Raw genomic sequence first — 19,149 nt, 5'->3', positions numbered from 1 at the left:
ACTCTAAATGTTGGCAAGTAATTAGGAAGTACTATGTAAAACAGAAAATAAAAACACAAAACTAAATAACCAATGAATGCAACATCAGGTAAGCCAAGCAGAACCTAACTGTGGGCTGAGTCAAGCCTATGGGTGGACAATTTGCAACTTCTAGGAAAGGGATCAGGGTTTTCAGGAAAAGGCATTTGTGAGCCCAGAGCCAGGACAGGGGGAGGTGGTCTGGGAAAGGAGAGGGTCTATGCAAATAAGGCTAGAAATGTCTTTCCAGGAAAAACTCCCCAGAACGCTTGCCCCCCAACAAAACAATAAAAAGAATAGAGTGGAAATTTACTATATCCTTGTTCATTTACTTCAAGAAATATTAAAATTCTTTTTGGTATAGCTTCAATATATGGTAACAATTACAATGGGACTTAAAGCAACAAAACAAAATCTTGACAAAGATAAAAAAGTCTCTTGTCTCATGCTGGAGAAATTATATAGCTGCTGCCGCAGCTACTCCCGAGAGAAATAGAGCCAAGAAGGAAACACCCCTGAGTTGCTTAGTACGATGATTTTAAGCTTCCGTATGTGATTATGAACTAGGGTAGGGTATTAAGAATATAAGGAGGTATCCTAGAGTTCTGCCCACCTTAGCCATCCCCTCCTTCTGCCCTCTGTTTAGCAGCCCTTTAAAGATACCTCTTTGGACCCCTAGACTGCTATATACCCAGCCTGAAAGCCACCGGTCTAAAATGAGCCAAATGTCCTCAGGTACACATCTTTCAATTGATGTTTGGAATGGTGTACAAAGCCACATTAGTCAGTTATACTGTACCACCTGTAGAGGCAAGGGGCCTCCATGCTCAGAGGCACAAAAGAAACTGGTATAAAAGTTAGAATTTAGAAATTTTTCTCTTTGATACAGGACCAAAGTTTATCTGAAAACTTAACAAACATGGCTAGACTTACACTGAAAACCTGTGTGGCATGTAACTTGATTCTAGGAGTATATCTCAGCTAATTGCAGAAAGCCATTTCCAGTCCATTAAATACACTTACTTTGACACAAAAAAGATCGTTGTGAAATTACGGTCTCCCATAGCCTGAATGTCAGCTCCACACAATTGTTGGTTTCAGATTCCACTAAAGGATTACAGGTTACCTTGGTGCATCAATCAGAATCCACTTACATTTCTGACAACGGGACTAGGGCCAACTGGATAAAGGGTAATTTCTCTGCTTCTGCCGATACTAGCAACTGTTGCAAATAAATGCATCATAAGAACAGTGTACTGTGATCTTGAGAACACTGATCGGTGAAGGGTAATCAGAGGGTAGGGGAGAAAGCAATCCTTTCAGAGGCTGAGTTTATAAGCTTGACTAGATTGGTAAAAAGTTTTCATAATTTTTAGGGAAAAAGTTCTTTGAGCGCTGTAGATCACTCCCCCGAGCACAAAGGGTTCTCTTGCTTGCAAAGTACTTTGTTTACCACCACTTCTGCAAGGACCATTTGAATAAGTATTTCATTTTTTTTAAGTAGGCTCCACACCCAATGTGGGGCTTGAACTCACAACCCTGAGATCAAGAGTCCCATGCTGCACCAACTGAGCCAGCCAGGCACCCCACGAATAAGTATTTTAAATTAACAAACATCCCACTAGTGTTTCACCTAAAAGAGGGAAGATGTAAGAAAAAAAAAACATGCAAATCTATCTGAAGGGGAAAGATGTAATGCTACGTGAAAAACACATATTTATACTTGTCACGAGCAATGTTAAGAAACACAACAAGATTTCACAATGGTGACGATTCTGACCACACTAACACACCATTCCTATGAACAGTACAGGCCAGGTTCAAGGGCTGAAGAAGACTCCAACTAGAGATGTAATAAGGTCTAAGTAGAGGATCTTCCTAGCCAAGACAATAACAATACCAAACCTCATGGTCCTTGATTTAAACAGAAGGTGCTCTCCTGAAATCTAACATCACTTTCATAATCTGACACATTTCTATTTCCCATCCTATTAGGAGAGACCCAGCATTGTTACATTTTCTCCAAGCAGTTTCCTGTTATAGTAGCATTCGGGTGCTTGTAAGATATGTGATCATTACTGTTGGCAGAAGTCATCTACCAAACAAAATCAACAATACACACTGAGATATAATGACATCAACCATCTGTGAGTATTAAAGAGGTTTTTTTAAGTCTTAGTTGATTTGTCCACATAACATGGGACACAATGAATGCCTAATATAACTTCTACTTTCATTTAAAAATATGAAAGTATACCTCAAGTATACATTAAAGTATGCTTTAATGTCTCAAATGGAGAGAGAGAAAATATCAAACTGGTATGAAAATATAGTTTATGGAACAAAAATCAAGAGCTAGCAAGACTAATTTAGAATGACGACTTCTATAATTGGGGAAAGGTTAAAGTATGATTCCTCTATCTAAGTTTCAGTTACATGATAGAGATGCCCGATTTATAACATCTAAACGGTGGCAGTCTTAAGAATGTACTGCTTAGAGTCACTTCTAGCTTTTTTCCCCAAAAGTCTTTTTTTTCTAGGACATACTCTACGAGATCCTGGTGAGGCTGAACTGGATACTGAAAGTAATGCTACCTACTCAGGCCTGATTTGCCAAGGAATACAGGCCATATAACTCTTGTCTAATTAAGGGATGATCTTTGCTTTTACCTTCTGATAACCCAGTACTTTCATGTTAACAGGGCACAATCCTTTAAAAAAAAAAAAAAGCCTAATTTTGAAGAAAATTATTTTCTATCCTATCAACTACCACATGTTCCTCATTATATTCTAGAAACCGTCAGTAGAAAACCTAGCATGTCAACATCATCGATAATGCCAAAAGGGAAGGGCATACCCTTTTAACATTCGGTAATGGAAAGCATAAAATTGAGCTCAAATAACTTCTAATAAGTGGAACTAAGAAATTTACCTGGGATGGGGGGTTAAGAAGGGAATGACAAGGATAGGGAGGAAACAGAAGGAAGTAGAGGTGGTCTGTTTTGGGATAAGAGAAGAATTAGTGTCTTTGATTTCTAAGCACTGATCAGGGAAGACTTGATAGAGTCTCTGGTTTGCCTACTCAGTGCAGTAAAACATCTGTTAAAAGATTATTACCGAAGTGTTTGATTAAAATTTACTGTGGAGCTACGCTTCTTTTGCTAGTAATGTACCATTTTATTGACTCATAATGGCTTTTATGCAAGAGGGAAGATCAGAATTCATGGAACCTACGTTTAGATTTCTGAGAAAGACCGAAGCATCAAATAACCAACTTAAATGTTTGGTCTTGGTTACACCTTATAAAATCTCAACCTTATGGAAAAGAAAGCAAAAAATGGGCAATGATACTTTTTAAGTATATGACGCTATGCATATATATAAATACCATCTCTCCAAATACTTAGGAGAGGATAATGAGCATGCAGCAGAATATTTCTTGCAATATTATCCTTCCTCGATCACTTGAAGTCACCTTTAAGCCACTAGCTATGAAATTGCCTCTAAAAACACTTTTAAATGAGAAGCTTCCAAATCCACAAAAGAAAAGAAACCCTAGGAAAATGAGAGACGAAGGAAGTGAAAGGCAAGTAACCAAATCAAAGGCACAGACATAGGTGAAAATAAACTTGATACTATACTTTGGTTTTGCATTTTTGTATTCTTCAGTGTCTGTGTCCTCGTCCTCTGAGTACCAATTATCTCCTCTTCCTCCAGCCAAGAGGCCCCTGGCCGCCAACAGTCCTGCAGCATTCCCATAGCCAGTGTATTTCAGCAGGCTATCCACTGCAAAAACAGAAGAGGTTTTTAGACAGGAATCCTTGGGTGCTTACTGTCATTACCGACTATTCACCAGCACAGGGAAGTTTGGAGAGATATACCACAGCAGTAAACCTTAAAATCGAGAGGTTTTCAAAGTGTGGTACTGAACTACCTACAAATTCTCCTACATGCTCTGAGGACCAGAAGCCTTTTTCAGGTATCAGAAATTCAAGCGGAGCTGTTTGGAATATACTTTGTGGCAGGAGTGGAACCTCTGTGACCACAGGGCCGTTGGTAAGGGTGGTGTTTTAGGTTTCTGGTCACAAAGCTTTTTATCCAGTTTTAGAGAAATGATGACTAGAAACTAGAATTAATGAAACCCAGATTGGAATTTTACCAACACAGTCATTATCTAAAATATTTCTTGTACCCTTTATAGGAATGGTAGGGAAAGAGTACCAGAAATCACAAAACTTAAGGATGTTTGCAAAAAGGATGGCTAAATTACTACTTTTTCAAGAAAGTCAGCAACAGTACATAAACGCTTGACACCCACTGAGAAGGCAGGTTCGGGAATTAACTGGCTGGATTCTATTAATGGCTCTACCACTTACTAGCTGGTTGGCTTGGGCAAGTTATCTTACAGCTCTGTACCCCACTTTTTCTAATCTGGAGAACTGGAATAATAATCTACTTCACAGGTTAATACATGCAAAGCGCTTAGAAAAGTACCTGGCACAGAGTGAATACTCTTTCTTTTTCCCTGGTAATATTAGGTAAACCGAGCATGTTAGCCTTCTCTTAGTCAACAACAACAGCAACAGCCCAATGAACCATTTGGTGCAGGTCAGTATTACCTTGTCATCAGTGCAAAGTGATAACTCTAAGATAAGCGGACACGTAAAACTTTTGCAGGGGAACCCTGAACTGTAGGAATTCTGTGTGTGTGATTTGTAAGAAACTTTAAGGAAGATGCTAAACAGTCATTAGCCTTATTTAAGAGCACTTTCTTTTCTTCAGGTACAGTTTCAAGGTAAACACTAAAATATTCAATCTAAAGATAATTTTATTTAAGGCTCTCGATAAAATGTAATCCTAAAGACAACTATAGGAAACAAACCTAACACTATCTTATTCACGTATAAAGTTTTAGTAAAACCTACATCTGAAATACTATTGTAATTCCGAGCACTTACCTCAAAAATGACAGAATAAAGCTGGAGAAGATTCAGAGAAAGGCAATTAAAATGACTTTGGGGTCTGAAAGGGGCTGTAGATAGGGAAACAGGAGGGTAAGGAAAGGGGGTATATGTGATCAGAGTATGAAATCATTAAAGGGCATATGGACAGGATGAATCGTCCAGGACAGAGTTGTTCATTAAGTTTTCAAGTACTTGAACTAGAGGGTACCTTCCTTGACACTGAAAATAATAGGTACTTTGGGGACAAATAAAAGGAAGTCCTACTTTCAAAGGATATAGTAAACTGGTGACATCTGTGCAAAAGGAAATGTGGGTTAATAATGTAAGGAGATAAAAGTTTATTCTCTTTCAACCATTTTCTACCTTAAAGCCTATTGGTAACTGTTGTCTCTTTGATAATAATTCCCAGTGGATGCTAGATAGAATCATATTAGAATTTAATGAGGGATCGTGGTGGTATAATTTGCAAGCCCTTGGAATAAATCTGAATACGCTCCCTCTTGCTCTCAGTGCCTCTGCAAGACTGGAATGGTTTAGATAAATTAATGAATTCTTATTGGATAATTAGGGAAGTGAATATCCAGTGCATACAGATATTCTTAATATTCATGGGGGTCAGACATGACTTTAATGACACGGTCAGACAGAAAGTCAGTGAGCTGGAGATCATAAATCTGAACCCACACAGCACTGATGCTCTCATTCTAAGTGGCTTATTTTTTAACAAAGAGGTTTAGTAGTTCCAGGGGAAAAATTCACTAAAATTGTAAAAGTCTAAGTTGAGATATGAATATACTTTAAAAATAACAATAAAAGACATAAAAAACAAATAACCATCTACAATGGCTAAACATTAAAGTAGTTTAAGAATGCAGAGTTCATGAAAGGACAAAATAGGTTAAAAAGAAGTAAAGAGAACATTAAATAATCTGCTTTGTTAAGCAGACAATCCTCCTGGAAGCTAGTTAATAGTAAAACACACCTAGCCCTTTTTTTAAAAAATATTTTATTTATTTATTTGAGAGAGAGAGAGAGCATGAGCACAAGCAGGGGGAGAGGCAGAGGGAGAGGGAGAAGCAGACTCCCCGCTGAGCGGGGAGCCTGACCTTGGGGCTCGATCCCAGGACTCTGAGATCATGACCTGAGCCAAAGGCAGTCACTTAACTGACTGAGTCACTCAGGTGCCCCAAAACACCTAGCACCTTTATGAAAATAATGCTTACTGGTCATTCATGGGAACAAAAGTGTCAACTCTGTGACAGTTTGGGTTACAAAGGCTATTCAAAGCACACCTTGCCTTCAAAACAGATAAGGCTATAGGCAATAGTTTTAAAATCAAATGAACTTCTGTTAATAGGATAAAATACTTAAAAAACAGGTGTTGGGATAGGGAGACAAATGGACTACGAAATCTTCACAGTGAGAAACACTTTCTTTGTGAAGTTCTGATTGACATTATTTGGTGAGCGTTTTGAGCTACTTTTTAGCTATTCTCAAATACATTGTACAATATCCTAGTCAGTACTGGGAAGGTAGTAAAAGGAAAATGGACTGAATTTGGATGTTAAAGTGAGTTACTAAGGCAAGGAAAGGTTTTCTGGGTGGCCCTTAAAAACAAAAACAATATAAAAATATTTATTTTTTTTGTCCCAGTAATCAACCGTGCAGTTAGGTAAAAACTGCTACAGAAATGAGACAAGCATTCAGTCAGAAAGTTGCAAAAAATATTTCCCATTTTATCAAGATGCTTGAGGGCACTATGAACAGAGGAAAACCACCACAGTAGCTCCCTGCAGTTAGATGCGCACTGGTGGTAATGATATCACTGCTCACACAAATGTGGGTTTACCCCATTCTATCACGAACACAAAAAGAGGTTCTGCTGTTTACCAAGGAGGAAGAATGGCAGAGCCAGACTCTACCCAGAGACCATTCCCCTTTCTCTGTTATGTAGAGCAGGCTTTATGTTCCTTTTCCTTCCAGATAATGCAACCTTTAGAAATTTTACACCAGCAGTTTCCTCTATCTAGTCTCCCTATTTCCAACCTTACATCCCTCTCGTTCTTGTTCCATACAACTGCCTCATAGATCTTTATAAAGCAAAACTGTGTTATCATCTTCCTGAACAAAACCTTTAAGATCTGCCATAAAGGTTAGCCCCCCCCCCCTTTTTAATGGATTCTTTATTTTCTGGCCTCTGCCGCCTTTTCCAAACTCATCTCTTATTCCTGCACATCGTGGATTCTTCACATCTTGAACTAGTCTCTATTATAAATACCGAGGCTGTTTCCCATTTCTCTGCAAAGACTTTCTCTGTGTCCACACTACCCAAATCATTCCCTCTTTCAGGCTGTCACAATACCTGGCACATTCCTCTCTTATAGTGTACTGATTATTACTTTGTATGGAGAGATCCACACACCATATATTCACTACACTGCATTCAGACAGCAGAAATGTTTACTTTTTTATAACCACCTGTAAGGTAATCTGTTAAAACTAAGGATCCAAAGATGAAGAAGACATGATCTCTGACCTAAAGAAACTCAATTTGTTGAACTGGCATTCCAGACATTAACTGAGAGAACATAGCAAGTGTCAAAAGCACTAAAAACAGAAGTAAAAATGGTGCAAGGAAGAGAGAATGATTAACTCTGCCTCCACGATCAGACGAGTCTTCACACAGAAGATAACTTAAGCTGATCTTCCAGGCAAAGGGAATAGCATCTGCCAAGTCATGGAGATAATGCCAAGAAATGGTACAGTATAATCAGGCAAGAATAAACAATTTAGCATGACTAAGCAGAAAGTACATGATAATAGTAAATTGAATTTAGAATATAGAGGCAGGCCATGAAGGTATCTAATTTGGATTTTACCAGGTGTCAGGGAGTCACTGAAAGTTTTACAAGGTGGTAATGACAAGACTGTATCTTAGAAGAATCCCTCTGTTAGCCATGTGGAAGACAGACTGAAGAAAACCTGACCAGAAACAGAGGACTAAGACTATTTAAATAGTTTATTAAGAGATACACAGATTTGGGAATCTCCAGCAAGTAGTCTGAAGCAGAAGCCAAGGGGGGGGGATGAGATTACTCAGGAAGCAATGTAAAGTGAGAACAGGGGTCAGATGAGAACTCTAGGGAACATCGGTGCTTAAGCGTAGGCAAAGACAGTTGTCAAGTAAGACTGAAAAGAAAGGTCAGAGAAAATATAGGAGTGTTTGGCAGCACAGAGATGGAGAGTGGTCAATAGTAGATAAAGGCCAACAAATAGCCATTGCTTTCGAACATCAGTTACCTTGTGAGCTTATGAAGAGCACTTCCAGTGGGATTTGGGAGGTAGGGAATGGCAGTGGAAAGCGTAACTTGCAGCAAGTTGAAGCCTGAGAAGGTAGTAAGGATACTAAGAGAAAAACCAGATTAATCTTTCAAGATGCTAAGATGTGAAGGACAGTGACATGGAGATGTATATAGGTTGAGGAAAACACATAGGGACAGTTAAAAACCAAAACAATAGAGGGTAACTACTTTCCAAGAAGATGAAGAGAAAAGATCAGCAGGAAAGAGACTTTAGCTTCAAGCTAAACAGACATTCCTTCCTCGGAGACTGAAATGAAGGAGATGAAAATGAGCTCGCAGTTGTGGGGCTATATCTGAGCGTGTTCCAGCCTTATTTCTCTGTGTGATTCAGCCCCAGCCACAGTGCCTAGCACATGATGGGAATGAATCAATGTGTTAACAGGGGGAAGTTTGTATTATAAATTATTTTCTTTTATTAGACGATGTAAGGCCTCTCTTTAGGCCCCCTGGAGAAAGTATACAATTTGCTGAGCAGGTAACACAAGTTTAAATTTGGCTCAACAGAAGTTGGTAGGCACGAGCACAAGTTAACCTGTGGGCCACTGTCCGTTGGGGACAGAGTTTTAGCCTGGCACAGATGGATATTTAAGACCCTTGGATGACTCTTTCTGTGTCACGTCTGCCATGAAATTTTGCCCTTTGTATCTCGTGCCATTTCAGTTTTCATTCTTAATTTAGTCTCTGGGTTCCTAACCCAATTTGATTGCTGCTTGCTATTTCCACTTAGTGGTGTGACTTTTGAACCTTGATCATGGTACTTTCACCTTCAAACTTAGCTTTGAACATCCTTACGAGGAAAGTTCAACACTGATGAATTATTTGAAATTTATCTCATTTTAATATAGTTTGCCTCCAAACCTAACCCTAATTCCAAAATCTGATGACTTACAAGTTGAGTGTAGACTACAAACTTATTTATCTATTTATTTATTTATTTATTTTTAAAGATTTTATTTATTAATTTGACATAGAGAGACAGCCAGGGAGAGAGGGAACACAAGCACGGGGAGCAGGAGAGGAAGAAGCAGGCTCCCAGCGGAGGAGCCTGATGTGGGGCTCGATCCCAGGACTCTGGGATCACGCCCTGAGCCGAAGGCAGACACTTAACGACTGCGCCACCCAGGCACCTCTGGCCAGATGGTTTTAAATTAGAATTAGTCGACAGCATTTAAAAACTGGGAGATTTTATGTAAAAAGTCAGAGTCCTGGCTTCTCCTGCAAAATCTGCAAGATTTGGTAACATTGGCCTTATGTTCCTTCATGGTAACTATCAGTTGGAGCTAAGTAGCAACAATGTCCTCTCTCCAGTCCCACATCATCCCCTTGTCCCCCTACTCCCAACCCACCGCCTTCCCAGCAATGAGTTAAGTGTCAGTTTTCATTTATCATCTTATGTCCAGTCCATTTTTATTACCAGCCTGGCACTTGTAGGCATGTGAGTTTGTAACCCTTGATAAGAAAGTAAGTAGTAGGAGAGCAGAGACCTTGTTTACCTTTATACCTCTGTATTCCCTGGCTCTAGCTCAAAAGTTTTTTTGTTGAATGGGTAAATTTTTATACCAAAAGAATATATCTACTAAACTTAAAATCAAATTGGAAGGAAAAGTTGATGAGTATATAAAGATTTGTTAAAGGTCAAATGAAAATGATACAATTTTGCCAGTATGGGTTGGCTTTGGGTTCAAAGTCAGGACTATAAAACCTTGAGTAGAGTAAGAGGGAAAAAAGCTAATCCTTTCAAATGAAAAACAATGAGCAAATTCATTTAGAAATGCATATACCATATTTCCTATCACACTAACACATTAAATGTAAGGTGATTATATTTAGATATGTAATTTATGTATTTAGATATGTAATTATAGAAGAAATAAACTTTAGTTTTCCTCTTTAAAAAAATAAACAAGAAATGCATGCTCATTGTAGAAAAATTATAAAATACACAGAACTAAAAAAGTCACCAGTCATCCTACTACTCCGAGGTAACAATGGATAAAATGTTAGTGTACATTTTGATAAACCTCTTTTGATTGATAGATACAAATGTGTGATTTAGATTTATGTATACATACATAATTACACTTTAAAAAACAGCTCATTTCTGATCTTGGAAAAACTGATTCAATTCAGCCAGTATTTACAGATTACCATATACAAGGCACTATACCAGTCACTTAATTCCAAGATGCTACATCAATCTTTTTCAAAGTTATGAAAGAATTGAATTGTTTAAAAGAGCACATATGAGAACAGTTGAAGAGGAAATGTGGAAGAATAGAAAGAGGACTCAAATTTGGACTTTAGCCCTCAAGTAACTGTGTGACCTTGAATAAATTACTGAAAGTGCCAGGTTAACTCACCTATGACACTGGAGGATCCTTATGAGAATTAAATGAGATTACCGCATAGAATGTTTGGAATATGATACCCCATACATAATAGTTGTGTTCATTATCATCATTATTATATTGATCAAATTATGTTGTTAATATACCATCTTAACAGGAACTAAAGTGGAAATAAAGTCAGAAATAAAGTTTAAGAATCCAATGGATACAACTCAATAGCAAAGACCCCAAATAATTCTATTTAAAAATGGACAAAAAGCCTGTAAAGACATTTTTCCAAAAAAGACATTCAAACGGCCAACAGGTATTTTTGTGAAAAGCTGTCCAACATCACTAATCATTAGAAAAATGCAAATCAAAACTATAATGAGAGATCACCTCATACCTGTTAGGATGGCTTTTACTAAAAAGGTAAGAGATGGTAAGTGTTGGCAAGGACGTGGCAAAAAGGGAACCCTTACACAACACTGGTGGGAATGCAAATTGACACAGCTACTATGGAAAACAGTACAGAGGCTACTCAAAAAATTAGAAACAACTGCCATATGATCCAGCAATCACACTTTTGGGTACCTATCTGAAGCAAATGAAATCATTATCCCCAAGAGATATCTACACTCCCATGTTTGCCACAGCATTATTCACAATAGCCAAGATATGGAAAAAAGCAAAGTGTCGACTGACAGATGAATGGATAAAGGAGATGTGTGCCTATGTGTATGTGTGTATTTATTTATTTCAGCCATGACAGAGAATGAAATCCTGCTATTTGTGACAACAAGGATGAACCTGGAGAACATTATGCTAAGTGAATAAGCCAGAGGAAGACAAATACTGTATGATCTCACTAATATGCAGAATCTTAAAAAAAAAAAAATTAAACTCCTAGAAGCAGAGAGTAGAATGGTGGTTGAGGATGGGGAAATGAGGAAATGCTGATCAAATGCTATAAGCCTTCAGTTATAATAAGTTCTGAGGATCCAATGTACAGCATAGTGACTACAGTTAATAGTATTTTACACTTGAAATTTGCTAAGAGTAGGCCTTAAGCATTCTTACCACACACACACAAAAGCAAAAAGTAACTATATGAGGTGGTAGATGTCTTAATTAGCCTGTGTTAATCACTTCACAATATATATATGTACCAAATCATCATGTTGTATAATATACTTTAAATATATACAACTTCACTTGTCAATTATACCTCAATAAAGCTGGGTTAGAAAAAAGAAACTAACTTAAGATTTTGAGAGAAGTGAGTTTTCTACCTCCAAATTATATCTCACAACACTGAGGAACTTTAAAAAAGTGGAATATAAAATCTGCTTAGATGGGATTTTTATACCAGTACATTTATAAAACTAGGAGCTAAGGAAAGAAATAAGTAAAAATATCTGGATATCTTAAAGTTCCTTGTTTGAAGAACTTCCTTTGGCAGAGCTAATAGCCCACATAATTTTAAGAAATATTTGAAATTGTTAGATGTTACCTTGGAAGACAATCCCTTTATATATACATATAGAATGGTGTTTATTACATTAGTATAATTATTTTAAAATTTCTATCTTATCCTATCTCAAGGGTAAGGGGTGTATCTGAGGCATTTTTTGCACATTCCATCTTCTTCATTTCCATAGTATGTTATGTAGCTCACGTTGAATAATTATTTATTGATAAAATAACTTAGTGATGAAACCAAGACTCCTATAGCTTTAATTCTGGGGGAATTAAAAAGGGGAACTAACCCAGGCCTGTGTCTGGTTATCAAAATAGTAGCACCTTGGGGGACCTGGCTGGCTCAGTTGGTAGAGCGTGCGACTTTGATCTCAGGGTTGTGAGTTCGAACCCCACACTTATAAAAATAAAATCTTTAAAAAAAATTAGTAGCACCTGAATTACTTAAGCAGATTTTTCATAATGACTCCAGGTCCTAACTCATCAAGATTAAGAAGTGTGGGTTAAGGATACAGAAGGCAAAGTTTAATGTGAGTGTGTTTCACATCTCAATGAATTCAGAAGCATACAGAAAAAGTTTTTAAATTATTAATTTTTAATATCTCCTCAGGCACTCAAATAGAAGATAGGAGTAAGCCCAGAAAAGGGTGGAATGAGACGACCACTATTAACAGAAAGATTTCTCAAATTCCCTCTGAAAAAATAGAAAAGTAGAGAGCAAAGAGAGTTTAACCTACCTCTCTCTTTGCAAAGGACAAAAAGGAATTCAGCAGCAATTTGCTTGACTCCAAGGTCAACATGTGTCATGAGGCGCACCAGCTTATTTCTCACAGTTGAGCCAACTTCAGGTCGATTTGTCACATCCCTCAATGGTGGTAAAACCTAATGGCAGAAATGCAAAAACCATCATCAGTGCTGGGGTACTAGAGTAAGTGAGGGTGGTACCATGCAACTGGGCAGTCTTATGATGTCTATGAGCTCAGTTTTGTTAAGAGTGGAAAAAGCTTTTAAAAACTAAATAGGTTTGCTTCCAAATAAAACAAAACAAAACAAAAAAACCCTCAAATGATTTCATGCTTGTAATGAAATTTCGTTTGAAGAAAAACATCTCTTCACTGAACCACCACGAAATACTCTAATTCATTTGAGTTTTTAATCATCAAAGCATCTGGAATGCCTTTGCCTACCTCTATCAAAATCCATTTTAAAGTCAGGGTCAAGTTTCTCCTTCTTCCATGGGGCCTTCCTTAATACTCTGACTCCTATTGATTTTCCCCTTCTTGTAATTCCTGCAGCATTTTCAGTACTAACTAAAAAATATCTGTACTTAGGTCTTCTTGTTTTATTTTATAATAAAAAATGGCTATTAGTTATTGAATACTTTCTAGGTGCTAGTTGCTGTAACAGAGGATATACATACATTCTCTCTAATCAGTCTCCACAGTAACCTTGCAAAAGAGGTAGTAAGAGCACTATCGTCCCTATTTTATCGACTGATCTGCAGAGGGCTTAGGATACTTCTTGGTTTGTCTTTTTTTGCTTACTCACTCACCTATTCATCTACCCAGACCCCTCCCTCTTCAGGACCTCCTCCTATCTCAACTGGTTGCTTCATTAAGCCTCTTCTGCCAATTCTTTCTCCTCCTGTTTCTGGGTATTGGAATATTCAAGGGTTGAGCTCTTGGGCAATATTCTTCACTAGTTTCACTTAATCTACTGGTGATCTCATCCAGTTTTATGGCATTATATGGTCTCTATATACTGAGTACTCCCTAAATTATATTTCTATCTTGATTTCTTTACTGACTTCCAGACTTTCATAGGCCTCTCAAATTTAGCATGTCCTAAACAGAACTCTTGATGCTCCCACCAAAGCTGTTCCTTCTTAGTTTTCCATCTCATTAAATGGTAAGTCTATTTTTCCAACTGTTTAGTGCAAACACCTTGGAAATAGTCTTCTCTATTTCACACCCCATATCCAATCCACCAGCAAATTATATTGTTTCTACCTCTGAAATATATCCATAATCCAGCCACTTCTCACTACCCCCTCTAATATTTCAAATCCAGGTTACCTATGTGTCTCACCTGAACTGGTTATTACCACAATCTCCCAGTGGTCTCTGCTTCCATCCTGGTCCTTCTATGATTTATCCTCTACAAAACATCTAGGGATCCTCTGAAAGTCAGATCATGTATTCCTTTTCTCAAAGTCTTCCAGTTCCTAGGGCTTCTCATCTTACAGTGAAAAACAATGTCCTTACCACTCCCTTAGGTTTCACATAATCCAGCTTCTTGCTATTTTTCTAACTTCATCTCTACTGTTACTCCTGGCCGACACTGCTACAGCTGCACAGACCTCCATGGAACTCCTTACACACACCACCCACTTTCCTTTCTCATGGTCTTTGCATTTGCTCCTCCCTCTGCCCAGAAACTCTTTCTCTAGAAACTTGTGTGGCTCATTCCCTTACTTCAGGTCTGTGTTCAGATGCTACTTATAGGAAGATATTTCCTGACAACTTATATGACTAACCTTGTCCACCCGACATGACTTCTTTTTGTGCACCCCCCCTACTGCTTTAATCTTCCTCACAGCACTCATCACCACCTGATACAGTATTATTTCTTTACTGTTGGCCTTCTTCCACAAGAGTCAGTGCCATGGGAGCAGGGATTTCTTTGTTTTGTTTACTGCTCTCAGTGCATGGCATATTACAGGTGTTTAAAAAAATTTATTGATTGAAGGAAGAATGGATTAATTCAAATATCTTTTTTGTTTTTTAAAGATTTTATTTATTTATTTGACAGACAGCCAGCCAGAGAGGGAACACAAGCAAGGGGAGTGGGAGAGGAAGAAGCAGGCTCCCAGTGGAGGAGCCTGATGTGGGGCTCGATCCTGTAACGCCGGGATCACGCCCTGAGCTGAAGGCAGACGCTTAACAACTGCGCTACCTAGGTGCCCCTCAAATATCTTTTTTTAAAAGATTTTATTTTAAGTAATCTCTACACCCACCGTGGGGCTCGAATTTAGAACCCCAAGATCAAGAGTCATATGCTCTACTGACTGAGCCAGCAGGTGCCCCACAAATATCTTTTTAAAAGTGCCTTCTATAAGCTAGGCACTATGAAAGGAAACGAGGATAAAAATGAAGTCCAATAATAATTTACTGTGCCAGACCCTTCATGTGTATGTCATTTTATTTAATCCATTCAACTGACTTCTTTCCTCTCTCTCTTTTTATATTGAGTGCCTACCATGTATCAGGAGGTATTGGAGGTGCTGTGAACAGAAATGGCAACTAAATCTCAGAAAATGGAATAATCTAGCCAAAGTGTTTACAGAAGCCATATTTCAATATTTCTTTTACTTTTTTCTTAAAAGATTTTTTAAATTTATTTATTTGTCAGAGAGAGGGAGAGAGAGCGGCAGGCAGAAGGAGAAAGCAGACTCCCTGCCGAGCAGGGGGCCTGATGTGGGACTCGATCCCAGGACCCTGGGATCATGACCCGAGCCAAAAGCAGATGTTTAATTGACTGAGCCACCCAGGCGTGCCCATATTTCAATATTTCTAATAGGGCAGAGCACCATGATTTCTGTGCTCTATAAGCACAAAGTTATTACACAGCAAATCCTTATTGTTTGATTCAGCCAACCACACCGAGTTTTATATGGTCTCTATATACTGAAAGTATTGAAGAATGAGAGATCTAATTTCATGTAGTATGTGCCTATTGTTCCAGAGTAAAGAATCTATTCACAAAGGTCATCACCCCAAAATTTTGTTAGCTGTGTTTTGGGTTTCTTAAAAACAAGTTTTTTAAAACAGAAGTTTGTTGCTTTTATTCTTATATATCACTCCCAAATTGCATTTGTATGGACTCATTCTAGTTCCTTCCAAATATTACAACAAATTTTTTCTTTTCTTTTTTTTGACAAATCTTGTCCATTTCCTCTTTCAAATCCACAGAATCTTGTCTCTTCTGTAAGCCTCTCCAGACTAACCCAAAATGGGTCAGTAATTTCTACCATCTGTTCTCTTTCTACCTGCCTAAATACTTTAAACCAATTTCCTTTGGGTATGCATGAGTTGGATTTAATCAGGTATTAACTATAGGGTGAATAATTAATTAGCCATTGTTCCATTTATACTACTACCAGAATTAATCATGTTACTCTACATTCTGCCTCTCTTAATCTTCATGGTTTAGACTGCATCTTTCTCAGAAGGAAAGTTGATTTTTGTGTGTCTTGTATCTTAGTCATCTCTACTTGTCACCTTTCATCTCTCTATACTGTAGTGCTACTCTGTGGACAAAAAGTGGGTCTCATAATCTGTCCACATAATACGTGGCCCAAGGCTGTCATATAAAGTTGTGTTTAACAAACAGGTTTTTTTTTTTTTTTTTTTTTTGGCTATCTTGGTCAGAGATAGCAAACTCTAAAACAGTTCATTTGAACCTGGATCTCCTATATTAAAAAATATTTTTCATTTATTATTCTTTTTTTTTCTCTGATGTAAAGTTCGATGATTCATTAGTTGCATATAACACCCAGTGCACCATGCAATACGTGCCCTCCTTACTACCCATCACCAGGCTATCCCATTCCCTCACCTCCCTCCCCTCAGAAGCCCTCAGTTTGTTTCTCATAGTCCATAGTCTCTCATGCTTCATTCCCCCTTCTGATTACCCCCCTTTCTTTATCCCTTTCTTCCCCTACCAATCTTCCTAGTTCTTATGTTCCATAGATGAGAGAAATCATATAATTGTCTTTCTCTGCTTGACTTATTTCACTTAGCATTATCTCCTCCAGTGCTGTCCATGTTGCAGCAAACGTTGAGAACTCGTTCTTTCTGATAGCTGAGTAATATTCCATTGTATATATGGACCACAACTTCTTAATCCAGTCATCTGTTGAAGGGCATCTCAGTTCCTTCCACGATTTAGCTACTGTGGACAATGCTGCTACGAACATTGGGGTCATATGGCCCTTCTCTTCACTACGTCTGTATCTTTGGGGTAAATACCCAGTAGTGCAATGGCTGGGTCATAGGGTAGCTCAATTTTTAACTTTTTAAGGGACCTCCACACTGTTTTCCAAAGTGGCTGTACCAACTTGCATTCCCACCAACAATGTAGGAAGGATCCCCTTTCTCCACATCCTCTCCAGCAATTGTTGTCTCTTGCCTTGTCAATTTTTGCCATTCTAACTGGCGTAAGGTGGTATCTTAGTGTGGTTTTGATTTGAATTTCCCTGACGGCTAATGATTTTGAACATTTTTTCATGTGTCTGTTAGCCATTTGTATGTCTTCATTGGAAAAGTGTCTGTTCATATCTTCTGCCCATTTTTTGATTTGTTTATTTGTTTCTCGTGTATTGAGTTTGAGAAGTTCTTTGTAGATCTTGGATACCAGTCCTTTATCTGTAGTGTCATTTGCAAATATATTCTCCCATTCCGTGGGCTGCCTCTTAGTTTTTCTGACTGTTTCCTTGGCTGTGCAGAAACTTTTAATCTTGATGAAGTCCCATAAATTCATTTTATCTTTTGTTTCTCTTGCCTTTGGGGATGTGTCATGAAAAAGGTTGCTTTGGCCGATGTCGTAGAGGTTGCTGCCTATGTTCTCCTCTAGGATTTTGATGGATTCCTGTCTCACATCGAGGTCTTTCATCCATTTGGAGTGTATTTTGGTGTATGGTGTGAGAGAGTGGTCAAGTTTCATTCTTTTGCATGTAGCTGTCCAATTTTCCCAGCACCATTTATTGAAGAGACTGTCTTTTTCCCACCGGATGTTTTTTCCTGCTTTATCAAATATTAGTTGCCCAAAGAGCCGAGGGTCCATTTCTGGGCTCTCTATTCTGTTCCATTGGTCTATGTGTCTGTTTTTGTGCCAGTACCATGCTGTCTTTGTGATCACAGCTTTATAGTACAGCTCGAAATCCGGCATTGTGATGCCCCCAGCTTTGTTTTTCCTTTTCAACAGTTCCTTGGAGATTCGGGGCCTTTTCTGTTTCCATACAAATTTAAGGACTATTTGTTCCAGTTCTTTGAAAAATGTCCTCGGTATTTTGATCGGGATAGCATTGAAAGTGTAGATTGCTCTGGGTAGCATGGACATTTTAACTATGTTAATTCTTCCAATCCATGAGCATGGAATATTTTTCCATCTTTTTGTGTCTTCCTCAATGTCTTTCAAGAGTGATTTATAGTTTCTAGAATATAGGTCCTTTACGTCTCTGGTTAAGTTAATTCCAAGGTAACGTATGGTTTTTGGTGCTATTGTAAATGGGATGGATTCCCTAATTTCTCTTTCTTCAGTCTCATTATTCGTGTATAGAAATGCAACTGATTTCTGAGCATTGATTTTGTATCCCGCCACGTTACTGAATTGCTCTATAACTTCTAATAGTTTGGGAGTGGCTTCTTTTGGGTTTTCCATATAGAGTATCATGTCATCTGCAAAGAGAGACATTTTGACTTCTTCTTTGCCAATTTGGATACCTTTGATCCCTTTTTGTCGTCTGATTGCTGTTGCAAGGACTTCTAGTACTATGTTGAATAATAGTGGCGAGAGTGGGCATCCTTGTCGTGTTCCTGATCTTAAGGGAAAGGCTTCCAGCTTTTCCCCATTGAGAATGATATTTGCTGTAGGCTTTTCATAGATGGTTTTTATGAGATTGAGGAATGTACCCTCTATCCCTACACTCTGAAGGGTTTTAATCAGGAAAGGATGCTATATTTTGTCAAATGCTTTTTCTGCATCTATTGAGAGAATCATATGGTTTTGAATTTTTCCTTCTGGATAAAGTCTATAACACTGATAGATTTGCGAATGTTGAACCACCCTTGCATCCCAGGGGTGAATCCCACTTGGTCATGATGGATAATCCTTTTAATGTACTGTTGGATTCTATTAGCAAGGATCTTGTTGAGGATTTTGGCGTCCATATTCATTAGGGAAATCGGTCTGTAATTCTCCTTTTTGATGGGGTCTTTG

The 19,149-nt window shown here is 38.1% G+C and overlaps 1 protein-coding gene across 5 annotated transcripts in view; it reads right to left on the bottom strand.

The window, feature by feature from the left end:
* RIC8B (RIC8 guanine nucleotide exchange factor B) overlaps positions 1–19,149 on the bottom strand; it is a 102,763-nt gene that overhangs the window by 19,936 nt on the left and 63,678 nt on the right. For all 5 annotated transcript variants that reach the window (XR_572131.2, XM_008705656.2, XM_040637419.1 and 2 more), the window contains exons 7-8: positions 12,888–13,032; positions 3,660–3,804 (exon numbers count right to left, since the gene is read on the bottom strand). Coding sequence is in view for 4 of the 5 variants with exons in the window: in XM_008705656.2 (XP_008703878.1) it covers positions 3,660–3,804; positions 12,888–13,032 (290 nt within the window). In the remaining variant the exon portion in view is untranslated. The remainder of the gene's footprint in view (positions 1–3,659; positions 3,805–12,887; positions 13,033–19,149) is intronic.

This window comes from Ursus maritimus, unplaced genomic scaffold, assembly GCF_017311325.1.
Source record: "Ursus maritimus isolate PB19 unplaced genomic scaffold, ASM1731132v1 scaffold_21, whole genome shotgun sequence".
NCBI lineage: Eukaryota > Metazoa > Chordata > Mammalia > Carnivora > Ursidae > Ursus > Ursus maritimus.
The sequence above is the reverse complement of the archived record's forward strand: the minus strand, read 5'-3'. Positions and strand labels throughout refer to the sequence as shown.